General features: G+C 57.7%; 6 protein-coding genes across 6 annotated transcripts; 4 read left to right on the forward strand and 2 right to left on the reverse strand.

Moving 5' to 3' along the window:
* Window positions 1-410: 410 nt before the first annotated feature.
* MKK02DRAFT_28209 (uncharacterized protein) lies at window positions 411-4,080 on the forward strand (the record flags this gene model as incomplete). The annotated part of the gene is made up of 9 exons (XM_053087511.1): window positions 411-1,250; window positions 1,288-2,101; window positions 2,150-2,202; window positions 2,259-2,368; window positions 2,418-2,612; window positions 2,665-2,830; window positions 2,875-3,560; window positions 3,606-3,948; window positions 3,997-4,080. 9 exons carry the CDS (start codon window positions 411-413, stop codon window positions 4,078-4,080), a joined length of 3,291 nt encoding a protein of 1,096 aa, XP_052944248.1.
* Window positions 4,081-4,293: 213 nt separating this feature from the next.
* On the reverse strand, window positions 4,294-8,308 carry MKK02DRAFT_16850 (clasp N terminal-domain-containing protein; the record flags this gene model as incomplete). Its single annotated transcript, XM_053085696.1, has 11 exons — window positions 4,294-4,887; window positions 4,936-5,067; window positions 5,115-5,383; window positions 5,427-6,769; window positions 6,812-6,936; window positions 7,076-7,126; window positions 7,173-7,229; window positions 7,280-7,522; window positions 7,566-8,090; window positions 8,137-8,198; window positions 8,245-8,308. 11 exons carry the CDS (start codon window positions 8,306-8,308, stop codon window positions 4,294-4,296), a joined length of 3,465 nt encoding a protein of 1,154 aa, XP_052944249.1.
* A 1,424-nt stretch (window positions 8,309-9,732) lies between these two features.
* MKK02DRAFT_16757 (OPT oligopeptide transporter protein-domain-containing protein) lies at window positions 9,733-13,181 on the forward strand (the record flags this gene model as incomplete). The annotated part of the gene is made up of 10 exons (XM_053085681.1): window positions 9,733-10,241; window positions 10,536-10,759; window positions 10,792-10,906; window positions 10,941-11,398; window positions 11,440-11,681; window positions 11,723-12,271; window positions 12,305-12,561; window positions 12,604-12,877; window positions 12,934-13,057; window positions 13,108-13,181. 10 exons carry the CDS (start codon window positions 9,733-9,735, stop codon window positions 13,179-13,181), a joined length of 2,826 nt encoding a protein of 941 aa, XP_052944250.1.
* Window positions 13,182-15,387: 2,206 nt separating this feature from the next.
* On the forward strand, window positions 15,388-15,795 carry MKK02DRAFT_38004 (uncharacterized protein; the record flags this gene model as incomplete). The annotated part of the gene is made up of 2 exons (XM_053089879.1): window positions 15,388-15,523; window positions 15,581-15,795. 2 exons carry the CDS (start codon window positions 15,388-15,390, stop codon window positions 15,793-15,795), a joined length of 351 nt encoding a protein of 116 aa, XP_052944251.1.
* Window positions 15,796-16,388: 593 nt separating this feature from the next.
* Window positions 16,389-18,932, reverse strand: MKK02DRAFT_28214 (uncharacterized protein; the record flags this gene model as incomplete). The annotated part of the gene is made up of 9 exons (XM_053087512.1): window positions 16,389-17,132; window positions 17,177-17,331; window positions 17,374-17,863; window positions 17,908-18,129; window positions 18,174-18,369; window positions 18,419-18,573; window positions 18,608-18,697; window positions 18,742-18,777; window positions 18,822-18,932. The coding sequence occupies 9 exons, from the start codon at window positions 18,930-18,932 to the stop codon at window positions 16,389-16,391; spliced, it is 2,199 nt and encodes a 732-aa protein (XP_052944252.1).
* A 167-nt stretch (window positions 18,933-19,099) lies between these two features.
* On the forward strand, window positions 19,100-20,845 carry MKK02DRAFT_16745 (uncharacterized protein; the record flags this gene model as incomplete). Its single annotated transcript, XM_053085680.1, has 5 exons — window positions 19,100-19,157; window positions 19,208-19,726; window positions 19,822-20,328; window positions 20,373-20,493; window positions 20,542-20,845. The coding sequence occupies 5 exons, from the start codon at window positions 19,100-19,102 to the stop codon at window positions 20,843-20,845; spliced, it is 1,509 nt and encodes a 502-aa protein (XP_052944253.1).
* Between the last annotated feature and the right edge of the window lie 201 nt (window positions 20,846-21,046).

Raw genomic sequence — 21,046 nt, forward strand, 5'->3', positions numbered from 1 at the left:
TGCTATATGCGATACAGGCCCGAGATTGCTTCGGTCTAGTCTGGGATCTCAGATCTGGACCCAAGGCCCAAGGTCCGAGCGCCGATGACTGCGGAGTGGTGTGTCCGAGTGAATAAACCTTGCTCCACCTCCGATCGGCACTTGATGTTGACACCTATCCTGCTTTACTTCGCCAGCGTATCTTGTCTCTTTCTTCGTATAGGCAGCACCATGCCTGGCATACTATAAACCTATCACCCTAATACGGCCCCCCAGCTCGACGTGAGACTGTCCGGTGATCGTCCAAACAGAACCGAAACATTCGAGTCGCTTTACACTACGGACTCACCGAGGTATCCCGCCGTCCTCGAGATCGTTCGTCACACTTTCAGTAGATTCTCTGCCATCTCATTCGCAAATTACCAGGCATCATGGCTACTACCACGTACTCCCCCCTCCCCTCCCCACTCCCCCCCTACCCCGCCCTCTCCAGGCTGCGCGAATCAACCCCACTCGAACGCAATGCCTCGACCTCCTCTTCCCGCTCCACCACCACCCAGTCGAGTACCACCTCCAGCCTCGTCGCTGTAGAGATGCGCCCGCCGCCCAAGGAAACGCGGACGGCCGCGTCAGGCGCTCTCGGGTCGAACGATAGCAGCAGCTCTAGCTCCAGCGACCTCGTTGCTCCTTCCCCCGGGCAGGGAGCTGGGAGGGGGTATCATACTTCCCCACCCGAGGGGATATACGGCGGGCGGGGCTTTCAGAGAAACGGACCTCGGTCTTCCGCTGCTAGCGGCGGGACTGGGCTGCCTGCGTCCCAGTCGGCCCCGAATCGCAGACTACCAGCGATCATCACGGACGATACGGATGATCCGCCACCCTCCGCCAGGCCAAACTCGAGCTATGTCCCTTCGGGGGTCTCGGTAGTCTCGGGGGCGTCGGGGATCTCGCCTACCACGCCCCGTGCTGGGCGGTTCTTCACTCGTCCGACAGGGATGGAGGAGGACGAGGACGGGCCGTTCGGAGCGGGCAAGAGCGCTGGGATACCCCTCTCGCCATACAACAAGGCCCGGGCGATGAGCTCTGGCGGGCCAGCAGAGGCATGGGAAAGAGAGAGGGAGAGGAGGCAGAGCGTGGCTAGTGCGAGAAGCGGGACGACTGTGGGCAGTACTACAGGCGGAGGAGCACCAAGAGCAGCGAGGGAGACGACGGCGGATTATGTGTTTGGGGAAGAGTTGGGCCGGGGGAGCTACAGCACTGCACGTTCTTCGGTCCATGTTGAGCTTGTACTTCTGACTGATAACACAGGTCGTCCACGCCGTTCGAGCCTCTACCTCTTCCACTCTCCCGGGCTCGCCCATCTCCCCGAGTCGACCTCCCAAGCAGTACGCCGTCAAAATCATCAATCAAGCGCACCTCATCCAAGAGCGCAAGACGAAATACGCCATGATCGAGCGAGACGCGCTCGTTCGGCTCGGCGCACCCCGCGGCGCACCTGCTATTGGCGGACCATCAGGCAAAGGCCATCGGCGAGTGCCATCCGGTTCCAGTGCAGCGACGCCCGCCGGGCAGCGGAGTCGGACGAGTACCGCCGATGCCCCCGTTGGGTCGTCAGAGCGGAGAGACAGTACCACCACCATGCCTGGAGACATACCCTCCTCTTCATCGCTGGCCCCTATGCCTTCTCCGGCTCTGTCCAGCTCGGCATCTACATCAAGCTCAACACTCGATTTCAGCATGATGGGCGGTCGAGCAGGGCGGCGTCCGAGCAGATCCGCCGATCCACCAGAGGTCGTCCCTGAGCGTTCGGAGGACGGGCACGATCTACCTATGGGCGTGACAGGCATAATCAAGTCTCGGCCGCCATCGCCAGTCAAGGAAGAGAGTCCGAGTCGGGATCCGCAGTCCACTCCGCCTAGTCAGATCAGGCAGACGATGGGGTACACGCCAGGAACAGAAGGGGGAGAGAGGGGTCAGAGAGCAGAGAAGGCGGATGGGACGTCAGTGCCTAGGACGAGTAAGGAGGCGAGTCGGGATCGGAGTCGCAGGAGTGGGGCGGGGAAGGGGGCGCATCCAGGTGTGATCAGGCTGTATTCGACGTTCAATGACGCTACGAGCTTGTGTGAGTTGATCGGGCCGGAGAGAGGCGTGGAGTGGAGCTGATGGGCAGATTTCGTGCTGGACCTGGCGAGCAAGGGCGAGCTGTTGACTTATCTCCGCAAGGTGAATTCTTATTGGGTCGGCTGCTACCCGAGAGTACAGGAAGCTGATGGAAGTAGTATGGTTCCCTCGATATCGAATCAGCAAGATACTACGCCGCTCTACTCCTCGATACCATGGAGTTCATGCATGAGCGCGGAGTAGTCCACCGCGACCTCAAGCCGGAAAAGTGAGCACTTAAGCTTCTTCTTTTTCAGTGACCCGAGCTCATCTGACAGTATCCTTCTGGACGACGATATGCGCCTAAAGGTCACTGACTTTGGCTCGGCCAAGCTGCTCGATAAGGATGGCAAAGATCCGAAAGATCAAGCGGGGGATGCTGGACCGGGTGGAAGGAGTACCAAGCGCTCGTTTGTCGGTTCGGCGGACTTTGTTTCGCCCGAAGTGCTCAGGAATGAGCCTGCACTTGCTGCGTGAGTCTATACCAGCACCGCCGAGGTAGGAAGTACCAAGCTGACCTGATAGTTCGGATGTCTGGGCCTTTGGGTGTATCGTCTACCAGCTTATTGTGGGCAAACCGCCATTCCGGGGTGCGACGGATTACCTCACCTTCCAAAAGATCTTGAAGCGGGAGATGGTGACTCCTGACGGATTCGACGAGGAGGCTCAAGCACTCGTGGATCTCATCCTGGTAAGTACAGCACCATTCGTCGCCAGAAATCCGCTAATCCCCAGAACCTGGATCCTGCAGCTCGACCTACCCCGTCCGAGATGAAATCCCATCCCTTCTTCGCCTCTATCAACTGGAACACCGTCTGGCAGATCCCCGCTCCGCCCATGTCGACAGGAATCACCCCGCCCGTAGCCACGCTCGCGACGATCGATCCTGCCTCGGACATGTGGGCGGTGTTTGAGGACGAAATGTCAGACAATGGCGATTCCGAGCTCCCCTCACCTGCTTTGGAGAGCCCATCCGCACCAGGACCTGGGGGCACGGAGCCGCGCTACGACCGCCGAGCCGCTGCCGATGCGGTATGGGCCGTTGACGCACCCGATTCTCGTGCCGCCGGCACGGATCAGGAGGACCTGGAACCTCCCAAGCCTGCTTGGATGGAGCCGGGCCAGCGCAAGCTGCGGGCGTTGAGCAAGGGGTCGTCTGCGCGTACAAGCAGCAGCTCGTCTGGCGGGAACAGGACGGCTTTGACGGGGCTGCTCGAGACGATGGGGATTGTAGGGTCGAATGGGTCCGGAGGGGTCAGCGGGCGAACGAGCCGGGCCAGTGGAAGTCTGAAGGAGGGCACGGAGGCTAGGGTGACGCAGGGTATGGGTGCGAAGGGTTCGCCTGGGCAGAGCGGACCAGTCCAGCGAGTACAGATGGACCGGCGGGACGACTCTGGATATAGGTCAGACAATTCCCGATGGTAAGCTTGTCGTCTGTGACTTGTAGAAGCTGGACTGATCTCTAGGAACCAACTTCTTCTCACCAACGAGGCCATTGTCCACACTTCTCCTATCTCTATTCGCACGCCCACCTCTTCCCTCCTCCCGGCATTCCTGTCACCCGGAAGCTCCAAACGGCGTCAATTGATCCTCACCGACCTCCCTCGCCTCTTTACAGTCAAGGAAGAGTCGCCTGGATCGGCCATCCACTCGGCGGCTAGTCTGTCGGCCGCGAGCCAGGCCAGTCTGAGCGTCAAGAATGAGTGTGTGTTCTGGGCCGGAGAAGGTGGGGCGGGGGGGGCGGGCGGAGGTCAGAGCAGGGTCATGGAGGTTCTGGAGAAGGGTCAGCGGGGATTCACTGTTCAGACTGTGCGTTTTTTCCGACGTCCGCATAGGAGGCGAAAGCTGACATTGCAGCCTGCTCAGACATTCTCGTACGTTGCCGACACTGCCGAGTCCCGGGCGGAATGGATGGCCGCTCTGAGACAAGTCATGGCGTAGTCTGATCAGGCAAAGGGAAGCGCATAGGAGGGGGACACGTCGAACCACGATACCTCTAGGGATGATGGAAAGTGTATATAGTCCACTAAATATACGAGGATGACATTGGTATGGGGCTTGAAGCATTGCTGTGATTTTTCTCTGGTGGGGCCACTCAGTTTCGCTTGACAGACCCTTGCAAGAGCATCGCATCTTTCCCTTCTACATTGCTAGCTAATTCATCGACCGAAGCATCAAAGCGTCCATCTCCCCTAATACCTTCTCCTTCCTCTCCTCGTTTCCTCCCTTGTCCTCATCTCCGTTGGTCTCAGCCGCGCCCGCTCTCTTCGCAACAGGGCGTAGTTGCAGTCCATTCGTCTCCATCAAGTACGTCGCCAGATTCCGCTGCGTTGCGCTCATCTGCGGGAACAGCGCAAGAGTAGCGGACGAATCCCCCAATACACATTGCACGGCGAGGATGAGGGTATTGGCAGCTTGGCGGACGGTGATGGCCGAGCTGGAGAGAGCGGTCATGACGAGCGATTCGAGCCGGGAAGCTTCGACGAGCACGACGGGCGCGGGGAGCCGGAGGATGCACATCCCCAGGCCGTTCAGCGCGAAGATGTACCCAGAGGTACGGATTTGTGTTTGAGCGGAAGGAGGGGGAGCTGAAGTGGAGTCGGCCAGGTCGACCGCGGATTCGGAAGGTGGAGGTGCGGGATGGTGGGCTAGGAAGGTATCGAGGGAAGAGCGGATGACGCCGAGGAGGATGAGATGGTCCGTCACTGATGTGAGGAGAGATAAGAGGGAGTAGGTAGATTCCAGAATCTGGACATCAGCTTGGCTGCCTGACGCAAAAGTCCGCTCCGAACTTACCGTATGACTTGCGCAAGCCCTCAAGCGGAACAAGGCATCGACAAGACTAGCTTCTCTATCCTCAAATAGCGCCCACTGATGCTGTACCATTTCCCAAAGCAGTACCAGTGCCTGCTCCAGCAGGCTCTCCGACTGTACCGTCAGCTTGCATCTCGATCAGTCCAGAGGAGGAAGCTCACCTGATCAGGACTCAAGAACGCCATCAACCCGTCAAAGATCCGCTCAAACAGCCTATCCTCCTCCCAGATCTTCTTGGCATCCTCTACATCATCCTCGTCCACATTCGGTCCGAGAGCAGGTATAGGATGTTCTGACGAGTAGAGCAGAAGCTTCTGCAGGTTCCGGATGCCCGGCTGACCGCTTTGTAGAGCTTCCAGATCTGGCTGGAGTTGAGAGGCCGAAGTTGCCGCTGCTCCGGTCTGCTTGAGCGGTGAGGCCTTTTCCAATACTGTATCGTTAGCCCGATACCCGACCTTGAATTGCAAACTTACACTGTTGTTGCCGCGCCCACCAGCTCCGCTCATACCTCCTCCCCTTGAGCTTCTCCAGGAACATCGGCGTGACCGCTTGATTTCTTGGCGAGTCTTCCCATGCATTCCCGTTCTTTATCCCATTAACAGGGGTCCTCAGCAGGTCGCTGCCATTCCTTTGAGGAAACAGCGACGCCCTAGCCGGCGTGGAAGGAGACGGTTCCTCAAAGTCCAGTAACTGCTGAGCCGCCGAGATCGCCTGATTCGCCTGTGCCCGCAGTGCATCATCCACCACGTCTTGTGCGGGACCGACGGATGGACTGCGATCAGGTGATTTACCCTGCCCGTTCGGGGCTGGCGAGTGCGAGATTCCGAGACCGATATTCTCGTTGGTCGCATATGAGGGGATAGGTCGACGTTTGAGAGTGGGAGTACGGAGACTGTCCATCGTCGCAGCGCTGCTTGAGCGGGTGGACGAGTGGCTCGGCCTAAGGCTAGACTTTGCGCTCGGGGAGGTGGGAGGTGGAGGGGATTGCGACACTGTCCTCGCCAAGCTGGACGAGCGGGATCTGGACGAGTCGCCTCTCGGCGACGCTAGACCCGCTTTTGCGCCGAGCTTTGGGGTGGTTACGGCTGCGCTTGAGGATGCTCTGGACGGAGTAGTATTGCGAGGTGAAGACGACGTGGATGCGGCGGGCGATGGCAGAGTCCTCGTCATCCGACCTTTGAGCGGTGTGGCGTACGTCGACGAAGCTGCCCGTGGTGTACCGCCCTGCTGGACAGCGGGCGAGCTCGGTATGGGATTGGAGACGATTCTGGGCGAGCCCATATGGTCCGCGTTGGTGGTGGCCGTCTGGGCTGCCTTTGCAGCCCGGCGCTTCTCCGCCAGCAGGGCCGAGATCGCGCTTTGCCGCTTTGGCACAGTCGGCCGAGCTGCCGCTACCTCTTGTACCACCGCGCTCGCCTCTCCAGGATTGGCCTTCTCCAACTGCTTTCTCGCTGACCCCTCCAGACCCTCCATGATACCCTTGGCCCGCACTGGCCAGATGGAGTGCATCGACCAGAATGCAGCGCGAGCCAAGTCCCGTACCGCTGGATTGACGTCTGCCAGGCCACGCTTGATTGCGCCATCCAGCATGTCCAGTAAACCCGTCGTGGACTCCATCGCTGACTTGGTCCGTTGACCTTGAACGTCCAGGAAGACTTTGAGGTGGGACGCGGCATAATGGCGACATTGGACGTTTTTGTCTCCGATCCCGGCCGATAGATGAGCGATGAGCAGCCGGGGATGGCAGGTAGTGTGGATGATTATGGCAACCAGGGCTCGCTGAGATTTGTCCGCGGTGATTTTCTTGGTTAGGCCGCTATCTCGTCAGCGGAATCATCCGGATAGGTGAGAGACTTACGCCATCTTTCCAAGTATAGGCAATGCGCTCTCGACGAACGGGTCGAAGGACGAGCCCAGATGTTCCGGCAGCTCCTGCATGAGGGCACAACATTGCTGAGAAACAGTCGTCCGCAAACTCAAGATCTGCAAGTCAGCTCAGTCGCGGGTTCAGACGATAAAGACATGCAGTTTTGAGGAGACCCTCCCACATTCCCGCCCGAAGCCCCGCCAGAAAGCCTTCCCGGTACTGCTGGTGGGCATTCCCCTTGAGCATTCCTCGAACACGCATGACTGACTTCTCGCGAAGTAGCCAATTCTGCTCGGTTTCTCGGCCCTGCCAGGTCAGCCCACTGAGCAGGACAGTCGGCATGAGTACTCACTTCGAAGTGCGGGAACATCTTGGCGAATTCCCCCTCTAGATCTCTTGGACTGGCTATCTGGAATATCAGTTCGGATACAGCCACCGCATAGAGTGGCCATGGCTCACATGAACGACAGCAATCTCCTCCCCGACAGGCGTACCCCCTGTCTTTTGCTCTGCAGCCGCCGCTTCCTCTCCTATAGATGTCTCTTCTCCGACGCGCGGTGTAGGCTGGACAGGTCCGCTGAAGATCCGATTCATGATCGGATCTGCGATGGTCTTTCGGACGTTTCGAGCCGCGAGTAGCTTCTTGAGCTCCGACCGTGCCGCTGGCGCAGTTGAGGCTGGCGAAAGCATGACGACGAGGATCTGATATCAGCTAGTACCCAAAGAGTCCCGGCAGAAAGCCTACCTCTCGCGCCTGTTCCCGTACCGGTCCATCCCCGTCTTCCAGCAATTCCACCAACGGTGCCAACCATGGCTTGAGCGGTAGTCTTGTACCCTCTTCGCCCCTCATGCTGGCGAGGAGCTTCATAGACTCGAGCTTCCCTCTTGTTCCCTTGCCCGCCAGTACCTCCTTCATGCTCCGCTCCCACGTGCCCACCAGTCCCTCCTTCTCCTTTCCCTTGGCCGAGGCGGAGCTCGCCAGCCCGCTCAATCCCGCACCTGCTTCAGCCTCGTAGCATCGTTTCCCGAGGATCGCTATGCACGCCGCAGCAGCGGAATGGACGCGCTCTTTCGGATCGTTGAGCTTTTCCAGAAGGGCTGGGAGAAGCTGGACGAGGACGAGCTGAAGATGTCGAGGCGGCGCGAGAGGGAGGAGTGGGATGTAGAGGGTCAGGAAATGGCTGAGTACTGAAGTGACCAGTAGCTGAGATGAGGATCGGATGAGCGGGGTCAGAGATTGAGTGATGGCATCGAGCGTCGCTTCGGGTAGCTGCGCGATCAGCAATTAAGCTGACCTCGAGCCTGAGGACACCTACCGAGGAAGCGTCTTCTAGCTTGAGACCGAAGAACTGGATCTGATCAACCCTCTTGTCGGTATCTGACTGGTCAATGACGATTCTGCATCACGGTATGGCTGAACATACCTGCTGCCCTCAACTTGGTGAGGAATGTCTCGATCTCATCCTCTCTAATTTCCTTCGGGGACATCGCGCGAGATCCAAGGGGGTATCCAGACTCGTGTGCCTCGATTAATTGGCTAGCCGTCCGACGCTTTGCAGCTTGAGGAGACTTTTGCTATGAAAGGTACATTAAGGAGAAGCTTGTCAGCAGGCTCGCAGCTAACGAGCGGGTCAACAATCCGTGCGCTAGTACGTGTTGCAACACTTAAGGAATGTGGAGTTCAGGCACCGACTTGGGGCAAGAGATCTGGGGATTGGAAATGGAGTGACTGCCCGCCTGTTTGCAGTCCGGGCAGCAGTCCGCCTGATGCCAATCACAGATCGAGCAGTCTCATAAAGCGCAGCGTACGAGCTCCGTATGCGGCACGAATACCTCCATACAGACCAGGAACAAGGGTCAATCGATCGCGCGACCATTGAAGCTGTAAAATACATGGGCTCCCTTCATCTCCAGGCGGCAACACGAGGATACAAAGCTGGATACGACCGCCGATCCCGGTTGATCCAGAAACCAGCCCGGTGGAGGTATGACCTTGGCATCCGCGCCGCGTTTCGCGTCAATCATATTCTCGGACGACAAACGACAGAGTCCGGCTGACATCGATTGCACCGCCGGCGTACCGGCGTATGGGAATATTGTACAGTATGTTTGCATCCGCTTGCACCTGTCCGGATGAGGTACAAAGCGAAATCTTTCGGCTTCACTGGTTGTTGAGCGAATGCATGCGAGCGATACAGCTGGGCAACGAGTTAAGATGATCCAAGGAGGACCCCTTCTCTCATATCAGCAGATTCCAGGCTTTGGGCACGTTCAGTCGAGTCGTCGGGCCCGATCAGTATCGGCCCTGGATGAAAGCTTCTCCGAAGCGGAGTGAGGCTAAGCGAGGGGGAAGGCGAGAGGATTGCTCGCTGGACACGACGTGCACTAGGCCGCTTTCGGACTGTGAATGGGATATGCCGTTATTCTCCCCTGAGATTGTCCCTGGATTGACTGGATCTCATGAACAATAAACCTTATCACAAACAACACCCACACCTTCCTGCTGCGCAGGCTGCTTCGCTTCACAGGTCTCTCCTACATACCCCTCTATCATAGTTGCTTAGCAGGCCTCCCCAATCGCGCAAAGGCGCATCTAGTCGACATCTCCCTATATAACAACCGCAATCTCGGTATACTGCCCTGTACTGCCTTTGTTGGGTGAAATTTCACCATTTCTCGGAAACCGTGTACAGGAACCGGCACTATCAAACGAGTACCGCCGGATCGAATATAACACGCCTCGTCCAAAGTTTCAGTCAACCTGGCGATTTTGTCTCGCAACCTCCATTCGACGGGCACCTCAAGGTTGCTCTGTGCACCCAGATCAGCGAGGGCGATTCCGTTCCTGGTGAGTAGATTGGTTCCATCATTACATCTACACGCGCAATTGCTCATCTCCCAGAACCCACAAAATGGCGGATAGACCACCTACAAGTGCTGGCCCCGGCGCATCGCGACCACGGAGCACCCGTCGCCCCCGTACAGGCGCCTCTCGTCCGGCTACATCACGCCCAGACACCTCGGCAAGCGGTATCACGGCGGACGAGCTGCCGGACCAGCAATTTTTTCCGGAGGATGATGGGTTTGACGAGGAGGAAGAGGATTATGAGGATGAGGAGCCAGAGGAGGAAGGCGTATTTGCGTTCGCGCGGCCTCAGACGGGCGCGGTACCCAGGGCAAACCTCAGCGGGTCAGAATACGGTACTTCTGCCCCAGGTACTGCCACGACGCACTTTACATCCAACCCACCTCTCACCGCCGATTCGCGCTTCACCGGAGAAGCATCGGGAGCGGGTCCAAGCAGCGTCAAGACCCCGGCGGACCTGTCAGCCGGTAACGTTGACGCGGGCGGCCGACTACCGGAGTTGAGGTACGACTATGAGACCATCTTTTCCGGCAAAAACAACCTCAACAATTCGGCGTTTGCCTTTTCGGTCTCGTCTCGAGGCTCGAGGGCGCCTTCTGCACCGGGCAAGCCAAGCATGTTTGATCGGATGAGGCGTCGGAACGGCAACACGGCTTCGACCCAAATGACGGGGTCGACGGGCATCAGCGGAACTACGGATGCGTCGCAGTCGCGCGAATCGATGCACTCGGACGAGGATGGTGCATCCACGGACGGCGGACAGCGACAGCCCAGGCGGATGCGGTCCGGCGCGCCACTCATTCCTTCGACGGCCGGCTCGGCCTTCTCCTCTTCGGACGGGGCGACCAGTCGGGGCTTCAGTCGTGGGTCGTACGGGATGACCGAGATGACGGGGGACATGACCATTCCGGATGGCAAAGTGACGTGGGGAGATGGGTCAGGAGGCGCCATGAAGGATATCAGCGAGCAGGGAGAGGATATACCAGTTTCTGCGTATGATCTGTCCGAGGAGGATAGCCCGTATCCGGAAGTCAGGGCGTCAGTAAGCAATTTGGACGATGTGGAAATGCCTTGTAAGTCAGAGATAAGGCTTCGCTGATGCCAGCCTTGACATTCCGGGCTTGGTTTTTAGGGCTACTCTTTGCGATTCTTGGCGCGGCCATCAACACGTTCTTCTACTTTCGAACACCGTCTCCATACATTGCGCCTCTCATCGTACAGTACGTCTCGAATATGACCACTGCTAATGGGCAGAGTGATCGCCTATCCTGCTGGCAAGATGGCTGCCTGGTGCCTACCTATCCGCGTATTCCACAATCCACGCTGGCTCGGCGGTGCGGCTTGGTCGTTCAATCCCGGTCCATTCAACATCAAGGAACACGCCATCATCACCATGATGTCCAGCGTGGCAGTCGGTCCCGCCTATGGCCTCTGGGTCGTCGTCTCCTCTGAGCTGTACTACATGCGCCCCTTCGGTATCGGCTTCAACATCCTCTTCCTCTTCACCACCCAGGTCACCGGTTTCGCCTTTGCGGGTCTATGTCGGCGGTTCGTCGTATGGCCGGCGAGCATGATCTGGCCAGGAGTGCTGGTCATCTCGACCAACTTGAACACGCTTCACGCCGAAGAGGAGGGTTTCCAGGGGTCGATGAGCAGGTTCAGGTTCTTGATGTACGCTGGAGCGGGGGCTTTCATGTGGTACTTTCTTCCAGGTGAGTATCTCGTGCGACAAACAGGGCAGAGCTGATTTCAGGCTACCTCTTTACCGCCCTCTCCTACTTTTCGTGGGTCTGCTGGATCGCACCTGCCAACCCAACCATCAACAACCTTTTCGGCGTCAACACGGGTCTCGGGATGGGCATCCTCACATTCGACTGGTCCCAAATCGCCTGGATCGGCTCGCCGCTGGTCATTCCCTGGTGGGCGATTGTCAATGTGGGGATTGGGTTCGTGCTGTGCTACTGGATCATCGTGCCTGTTCTCTACTTTACCAATGTAAGTTTTCCGCGACCTAACGAGACGTCGCTGACAAGCAGGTCTGGGAGTTTGCATACATGCCCATCAGCGCCATCCAAGTCATCGACCGCTTCAGCACACCCTTTAATGTTGGCAACATTATCAATTTCGACGACTTTACCCTCAACACCACCGCATATGCAGAGTACTCGCCACCGTACCTCTCGGCCGCATTCAGCATGACATTCATGCTGGCCTTTGCGCTCACGTCGGCCCTCGTCGTGCATACCGCCCTCCATCACGGTCCGCGTATGTACCGGACGATGATCAACGTCAAGACCGAGGCGGACGATATCCACGCCAAGCTCATGAAGCAATATCCCGAGGTACCGGACTGGTGGTTCCTCGTCCTTCTCGCGGTGTTTGGGATCGTCTTTGGAATCGTCGCGATCGAGGTGTACCATACGGGTCTACCAGTCTGGGGATACTTCTTGTCCATCCTCATCCCGGCCATCTATATCCTCCCCGCCGCCTTCATCTTTGCCATGACCAACCAGCTCGTCGCCATCAACCTCATCGCCGAGTTGATACCGGGGTATCTTTTCCCGGGGAAACCTATTCCGTGCATGGTGAGTCTAGCGAAAGGCTATGGCTGACAGCAGCTGTTCAAGTGCTTCTCGATGCAGACGGTCTCTGAGGCTGTCACATTCACTCAAAACATGAAGCTCGGTCATTACATGAAGGTTCCACCCCGGTCTACCTTTGTCGCCCAGACGACTGCCATGGTCGTCTCGTGCCTCGTCCAGATCGGTACCAAGAACGTCCTCTTTGCCGTCGTGCCCGACATGTGCGCCTCCAACCAGAAGGACCTCTTGACATGTAACAGCACCAAGGTATTCTTCACTAGCAGCATCATCTGGTAAGTCCCGTCTCTGTCAGCAAGACCTCGGCTGATATCCAGGGGTCTAATTGGGCCCGCTCGTCTCTTTTCCCGAGGCGCAATGTACGGTCCCCAAGTCTGGGCGGTACTCGTCGGCGCCGTCCTCCCTATCCCTCTCTGGTACTGGGTCCGCCGCCACCCCCGCTCCATCTTCCGCAATCTCAACCTCCCCGTCTTGTTCAATGGTCCCCTCGGTATCCCACCGGCAACAGGTATCAACTATGCCAGCTGGCTGGTCACGGGCTTTGTATTCCAGTTCTGGCTCAGGCGGCAGAGATTCGCATGGTGGTCCAAGGTGAGCTTTGTTATTGGCTGGGTTGCCCATGTGCGGTGTCAGAGCTGATATCACAGTACAACTATGTCCTCTCTGCTGCTCTCGACGTTGGGACTGCCCTCTCCGGATTATTCATCTTCCTCATCCTCCGCCTACCCAATCTCAATATCAATTGGTGGGGTACCGAAGTCCATATAGCCAGTGAGCCTGCCACCTCTTGTATGGCATGGGTCGATACTGACTCCCATCAGCTGGTGATTGGACTGGTATCCCGTATCTTACCGCGCCCGACGAGGGTTTCGGGCCAACGAGCTGGACGACCTGAGCCTGTTCCCGAGTGCGTGTGTATTCTGTAGTATCTCCCCGTTTGGGGTTCGTTGTATAGGCAAGGATTTTGCGGGATCTTGGGGTGTAGATTATCACTTTGTTAATATTAGACAATGCCAGTTCAGTCATTTGGGTTCGCACGAGTCTCGACCGCAGACAATTACAGCTCCGAGTAGGTAAGACAGTCGCTAGAGAACTCTCTGGTGCTGCCCCTCTCTTTTGCCTCCTTATCTCTCCATGAAGTAGGGTATGGATGCGAGACTAGGTTCGCACTACTTCCCAGCCATCTTGTCGGTATCAGGTGGGAGGTGAAGGGGACGCGAACTGTAGATGCGTGGCGAAGCTGTGGCGAAGTGCCATCTGAACCTTGCATGGGCTGTCTCGCTCCCCAGCCAATCGACCAGCTTTGATCGGAGTCGGCAAAATCGGCAGCAAACTGCCAAGGGGGAAAGCTCGTCCAGGTTCGACCCGTGCCTACCCCCTTTCCGCTTACCGGTCGTGCTTGCCACACCGAAAATGCGCGGGCTCTTGGAATGCGCGTGATGCTCGTCAGTGATAAGAGCCACCACCACTGAGGCTCACTGGGGCCACCGACGTCACGGCGATCGTCATGGTGTTGGATAGCGACGCTCGTGACGTGCCTGCCGCCGGTATGTGCGCCACGGATCTGCGTTCCGCACTGCGCAACGGTATGCAGAGCCAGCCAAAGCCCCCTACGTCAACGTTCGTCAGCGTATCGCGCATCAGTGCCTAATAGTGCTCAAGTCATGAGATCTCCGGATCTCAAGCTCTATGTTCGTTGAGGGGCGTCAGATACTTGGGTGATGCAGTGGCGACGGGCGATGCGTCAGTGGCTCTGCTCGCGGGCAACGCATCGATCGTATGCACTGCGCAGCAGCGCCTGCAGCGGACCGGCGGAGGGTTCTCGGCGTGACTTTGAACGTACCGCAAGATCCACATGAGGCGCGCTTTTGACTTTATCCTTGTTCTTTAGAGACGGCTCGATCAGTGGCGGACGCCACTGTGCCTGAGCGACGCCGGCGGAAAGTGGCGGCAGCCTCCGAGTTGTGCCTGAAGCTTGATGTATGCGATCAGTCTGCTAGACTTTCAGCTGTCTGTTGCTGGCAGACACTCCCAGGCGCTTGACTGCTGCAGAGAGACCATCTACATGCGACTTGGCTGCTTCACCACTGAACAGCGTGTGAAACAGATGCTGAAACGTCTCAGCTGGAAGTCAAAGTTTCGGAATACGGCCGAGACTCCTAAATTGCCGCATGCGTCACTCTCAAGCGCGTCAGGGGGCGGAGGCAAAAGGGTAAATAAGCAATTGTGTTGAGTGTGCTGCTGACTAATTAGGTTCACGCTAAGGCAAGAGAAGCAAATTTGGCCTGCACTCATGCTCATCTCGGTCAATCTCGGCGCCCAGCGCTCCACAGAAATCAAAGGAAGGCGGTCCCCGTCCCCGTCACAGGGTGGGGGAGCAAGGGAAGAGGAGCTCCGAGTGCCTTCTGACTAGCGCTAAACTCTAACCCTACGCCCCCCCGCACAACCCGCATGGACGCGTCCCGGTGCAGTCACCTCCTCCTCGAGCTTCCCTTGCTCAGCACAGCAGAGAGGAGGCCTGGCATGCAGAGCCCCAACGCAGTTGTCCGGCTACGGGGCCGGAGAGAGGGTCATGTCAAGCGCAGAACGGTGGCTGCTTCAGTTACCAGCCCCGTTGCACCCTGTGCCGCACGCCCCCACAGCCTGAAACAACGGCTTGGCTCGCACAATTCCTTTCTCCCCCGCTCGCATCTCATCTCATCTCAGCAGCATCACCTTGTTCCTGTACGCCACTTATTACATCGCTTCAAGGCACGACATCGCATTGGATCACCGAGCCTCGTTGTTGTCTATAGTTCATCGTCATTCCTCTGGTTGCACCCCGTAATTATCCTTCTGTGCCTATCGGGATCGTCCAAGCCACCAGGCACCATCTCGGCGCTACTGCAACCTTGTTACTTGCCCGAGCTCCGTCCACCTTTCCTCCTCGCGACGTATATAACCCAGCCCATTCCCCCTTCCCATTCCCTTGTCGATCTCACACTAGTCTCACTCCCACCACTATCCAACCAGTCCAAGCCTTCACTTACCCCATCCATCCTCCACCCACCCTCTCCAACCCTCCACATACCACCACCACCCACCCACACCTCACTACCACAATGAAGTTCTTCGCCCTCTTCGCTCTTGCCGGTCTCGCCATCGCCGCCCCCGCTCCCCAGCGCCCGGGCCAGGCCATCTCCTCCTCTTCGGCCGCTGCCTCGGCTGCCCCGTCCCAGGCTTGCTACAACCGTGCCTGTAAGTCTTCTTCTCTCCTTCTCGCGTCAGCCCATCTGGACTCATGCTGACATACAGGCGGTGGTAACTACCCGTGGAAGAAGGACGTCGTCGAGCGTGCCCCCGAGCCCGTCGTCGAGGCCATCGTCGAGCGTGCTCCCGAACCCGTCGTCGAGGTCCTCGAGGCTCGTCAGCGCCCTGGCCAGGCCATCTCCTCCTCCTCCGCCGCCGCCTCCGCCGCCCCCAGCCAGGCTTGCTACAACCGTGCCTGCGGTGGAAACTACCCCTGGTAGATGCTAGACTCGGATAGACTTCTCCTTTTGTACATGGCCCTCTAAACAACTACACCCTTTTCATATTCTTTTGGTTCATAATCCTTTCATGTCGGGAGGGGACGCGGGGGGTACGATCTTAGTATGATTTTATATGCATCTCACGGTCTTCATGCTGTCTGCAGTCGCGTCTCTTTGCTTCTTTCTTTGCGCACAGAGAACGCATCTAGAGCTCCCTTTGGCTCAACGTCTGCGCCTTTGTTCTGCGCCACCGTCAGCGCGATCGAGCAGAACAACACAGCTTGAGTCTCAATCTAATCAGCAGACTCGGACTGGGCGGGAAGTATGAGACCAAGTGAGACGCGATCTGCGAGTAACACGAATATGACGACTGTGTCAAATCGATGAAACACACCACATCCCGAAATCACCTCCCGATGCAATGCTTTCTCCATCAAACACGGGATGGACCAGGACCGCTATCCATCTACAACCTGATACACCTACTTATTGCCACAACCAGGCTGCATCCCCCACTCTCATGAAACATCCGAGCATCCCCCATTCGACCCCGCACTTCAGTGAGACATCTTCCTCTTCCGGCGCATTACCGATTATTCGGATCCTAGGAACTCGAACGCATTGCCGAGATTGAAAGGCCAGCCGGCAAAGAGGTCTTCCTCGCCCTGGAGCATCTCGCCCGGGTACTGCACCTGCCCGGAGGCATTACCGTTCGCGCTGGGATCTCCGCCAAGCTGCTCGGAGGTATGCCCGGTGGCGGCGCTGGCGAGGGTAGCGAGGAGAACCGGGTCGATGGGTGGACCAGCGTATGGAGCGTTATGTGCAGGCTGGAGTGCATCAAAGTCGATGGAGGAGAGGTCGAAGCCTGCAGTGGAGTTGGGATGGAATGAGGTGTCGGGATGGAAAGAGGTGGATGCCGTAGCCGAGGCCGATGCCGGCGGTAATGGTGTTGTCGTACTCCTTGTCGCACTCTCCCCTTGCCGCTCCGACATTCCTCGCCGCCCCGCTTCCCCACGTTTCGCGCCCCTTCCGTCCCCGCCAGGTCGCCCAGCCTCCTCCGCCCTACTGCCTGTCCGCCGCAGTGCATGGACGACGCCTCTCCCCTCTCTTTCCTTGGCAGCTTCCTCCATCACCCGGTCGATCCGCTCGATGTGCGCTCGGAGCCGATCCGCTATGCCAGCCGTACGCGACAGCACCGACTCGAGGCCCGACAGCATCTCGGCCATGGATAAGAGGCAGTTCCGGACCTGGAGATAGGCCCACTGGTTGAGGGTACGAGATCGAGGTTCTTGGGAGAGGGGGATGAGGAGGTGGCCTATTCCAGCTAGGTGGTGCAGCTGTCTATCAACTGAGATTCTCGGGTGTGTTCAGCGAGACTCACAATAGGAGCGCTGCACGCGTAGATGTAGGCTGTAGGAACGTTGGATATGGCATCAAGGAGGTCTCCGGCGATACCGCAGCGTTGACTGATGCTGTTTTCTCCACTACCCGCAACAACCATTTTGAGCGTTTGCAGGGTGATGATGATGTTCGTGGCTATCTCATCAGCTAATCCCAGCTCATCAGAAGGTGACTTACACTGGAAGCCTAGCCTATTCCTGTTGTCATCGTCTCCCAGCGGCGCCGCCACCCTCAACTCCTCTGGCAACTCGGCGTACATCTTCCTGACCAAATCCAGTATCTCCGTCTGCGCCGGCCCCACTCCCCTCTCATACAATGCCGATACAGGTCCGCCTTGTCCCCGCATGCCCGTCCCCCCATCTTCATCCGGACCGACCGCCGCCCCGCCAGATCCATTACGCCGTATCCGTACCCGCTCGATTGCGTGCTCGAGGATGCGATAGAGATCAGAGACAAAATTCCAGCCGTGGACCCACGACACGACTCCGCCTGGTCTGTTGCTGCTGGACTGAGCGGCAGAAGGGGGTAGGCGGACGGTGTCGACCGTGACGTCGTCATCCGAGATGATTTCAGCAGGGTAGAGGACGGTCGTTTCGGATTCGCGATGCCGGACAGTCGCGCCCCAGGTGCAAGAATTGTACACGTCCAGTTGGTAGGTCGCCCAGAACTGATCGTCAGCGCAGATCATCACCTGGGAATCGGGAAACTTACCAGTCTTCTCCGCTCCTGCACTTCGATCATACTCAATCCCGCAGGCCACCGACTCTCAAGATGAAACCCGTCCATCGCACTTAGCGTGCAGTAGTCCCCCAGGTGCCGCTGCAGACCCCTCGTATCCCCGTACTGAATGCACAGCAAGGCCATGTTGCTCTTGGCACGCTTGTACTCGAACTCTGTCGCCGCGCCCAGGTCGGTAGGGAATGCGTCTTGTGCCTGAAGATCAGCTTGTAGTCTAGATGGGAAGCGACTTGACTTACCGCTTGGTTGAAGACCTCCGAAGGCACACTCGTCATGTATTTTGTGATCGGATGGGAGGGCAGACTAGCGCCATCTCGTATTCTAGCGGCCGTGAGAGCGCACAGGGACATGAGGTCCACGAAGAACGGGCGAGAGTGGACGTAGTCTGCGACTTGGACGCGATCGATGAGCGTCGGGAGATGATAGTACGCTTGTCTAGGACATCAGATCGTCTCCTGACACATTCAGCAACGAAGACGCGTACATTGGATAGATGGCGGCCGCGTAGAACGCGATGAGCTCCTCGATGACATGGTGCGGCGCGACCGTTTGGTAGGCCCAATCTCGGCCGGCGTGGCCATGATCGGCTCCCTGAGGTAGCGGAGTCCGGCGATGTGGTTCTATATTCTTTGGAGGAGGCTAGAGATGAGCTCTGATCATACAGCAGACCTACACCTCGGCGCTTGACAGGTCGGTCGTAAGTACAGTTCGCACCGTAGGTCGCGCATGGTCCACAGGCTTCTGGGACTGTACCAGCGGAACACTGGACATCAGCTGTGTTCCGTGGTAGACTATCGTCCTGCTGACCTTGATACCGCTTCGGTGACACCTATCGCACGCTCTCTGCCTCGTCAGCGACGTTGGTAGACGCGAAGGGATGAACAAACCGTCTTCCGCCGTCTTTTTGGCGAGCTAGACCCTTCGTTGTTGTCTGATTCTACGACGGCTGCTAGAGGCGGCTGCGATGCTCCAGCCTCAGCTAGCGTCTGAGCTTCCATGTCAAAAGTGTATATATGGGATAGATGGAGCAAAGCGATGAGTGTTGTTGTGAGCTCGGTAAGGCCAAAGGGGACAAGGAGATTCATCTCAACTCCATTTCTGTTGACGAGGAGGATTTACAAAGCGACCTCTCTATGCTTCTCACTCCACTATACACAGTGCCATCATGTCGTGCGGGAACGGTCCAGGCAATACAGCTGAAGAGGGCGAGGTCCTTATGCCTAGTGAGCCTTCTTCAAGCGCTCACATCGCTCTAGGGGAGCTGACCAAGCAGAACGGCGGATTCTACCCCGGACCGATCCAAAATCTTGCTTTCGATGCCATACCGCCCGAGGCGCCTTCATCCTCCGTTCTCAGCCCCACTGCAAAGACTGCTTCTTCCCTTCGGTCCAACTGCGCTTCACACGCAGAATCTATCAACCCCTCAGACCACCCACAGTCCGGAAGAATGTCACCCGCCCGCCGATCCAAGACGGTCAGGTCCTCGTGGCGCTCTCCGGAGGCGCGGGGTCTATGGCGATGCTGGACCAGATGACGGACCTGGGACTGATAGGAAGTGGGGATGGAGCTCGGGCGGATAAGACAAAGGGGGAAAAGGAAGTGGTATGGGAGAGTGGGACAGTGGTTTATGTGGAGTTTGCCTGGGTGACGGGGATGAGCGCCAGGATGGAGGAGATGGAGGAGGTGGCGAAGAGCCAGGGATTGGGATTTGTGGGTGTCAGGGCGGAGGATGTGTATGATGAGGGGCTGGAGAGGCGGTTGCGGGGAAAATGTGGGCAAGGTCAATCGAGCGGTCTTCATGGTATGTTCAGTTTGCCTTGACCACCTCTGCCTTTCATCCTATGACTTGGACCGGCTTGGCCCATCAGGGCCTTAAGTCTCTGTGAGATACTCACACATATCGCCAGTGGCATGTCATCCCGACTCGAGCTGACTTCTCAGGGTCATCGTCTAGCTCGAACACGTCCCAGGACAACCTCACCCGGCTCCGCACCCTTCTCTCGTCCCTACCGCCCACCTCCCGGCCCTCTCTCCTCCAGCTCATACTCGATCACCTCCTCACCCTCGTCGCCCACTCTCTGCCAAATGTCTCTCAGCTCCTACTCGGAGAGACGAGCACCCGCGAAGCCCAGCGCGTCATCTCCGCCACCGCTTCCGGCAGAGGATGGGCCCTCCCGCTCGAGCTCGCCAATACACTCTCCCTCCGCCCTTCGTCCACCGTAGACCCCTCACCCATCATCCGCCTCAAGCCAATGAAGGATATCAGTCTGAAAGAGGCGGCGGTCTACTGTCACCTTCGGAGACTACCTACCGTCAATCAGCGTCGATGGGTAGATGGCCGCTCGTCCGGCGGGAGAGGGAAGGGCAGTACGAGTTTGGAGATGCTTACCGAGCGTAAGTCCGCCTTTTCCCTGCAGATCATGAGCTGACTATATCAGAGTTCATCTTGGGCCTCAGCGTAACTCATCCATCCACCGTATCGACCATCAACAAGACGGGCGACAAGCTCGTATTCTCTGGGAACGCCCAATCCGCAGAGCTGTGTCCATTGTGTCAGATGTGAGTCTGAGCTCTACGTCCAGGTATAAGTATATGGCTGATCGTCAGGCCGGCTGAACCTTCCGCTCAGGCCTGGAAGTCACGGACCGCACTCACCTCGCTGCCGGACAAGACGGAACCCATACATCGAGCCGAGCCTGTCGTACCAGAGCAGCAAGACTCGACGCTTGAGCCACTGCTCTGCTATGCCTGCCTGACGACCTTGACGCCACACACCCATACAGCCAAGAAGCCACCAGCAGAGGACGGGGAGACAGAGGCCGAGCTGCCATTATGGGTTGAGCAGCGGGCGCGGCATAGACGAGTGGGGCCAGAGGAGATGCGGAAGGACATCCAGGAGTTCTTGCTGTGATGTCTGCGTTGACATATGTATCTGCTGCTCTTCCGATATCGAACAGCGCTGGGGAGCATGAAAGAGTCTGATTGACATGAAGGCATTATACTACAATGACTATAAAGATGTAGGCCGGTATGAATATCTGTGAGGAGGCTCGCGTGGAGTTAATGAGAACTATGACTATAAATGTTGGGATGTACGAGTAGATCTAATGGT

Source organism: Dioszegia hungarica (assembly GCF_025882075.1).
Source record: "Dioszegia hungarica strain PDD-24b-2 chromosome Unknown MKK02contig_15, whole genome shotgun sequence".
In the NCBI taxonomy this organism is placed as follows: Eukaryota; Fungi; Basidiomycota; class Tremellomycetes; order Tremellales; family Bulleribasidiaceae; genus Dioszegia; species Dioszegia hungarica.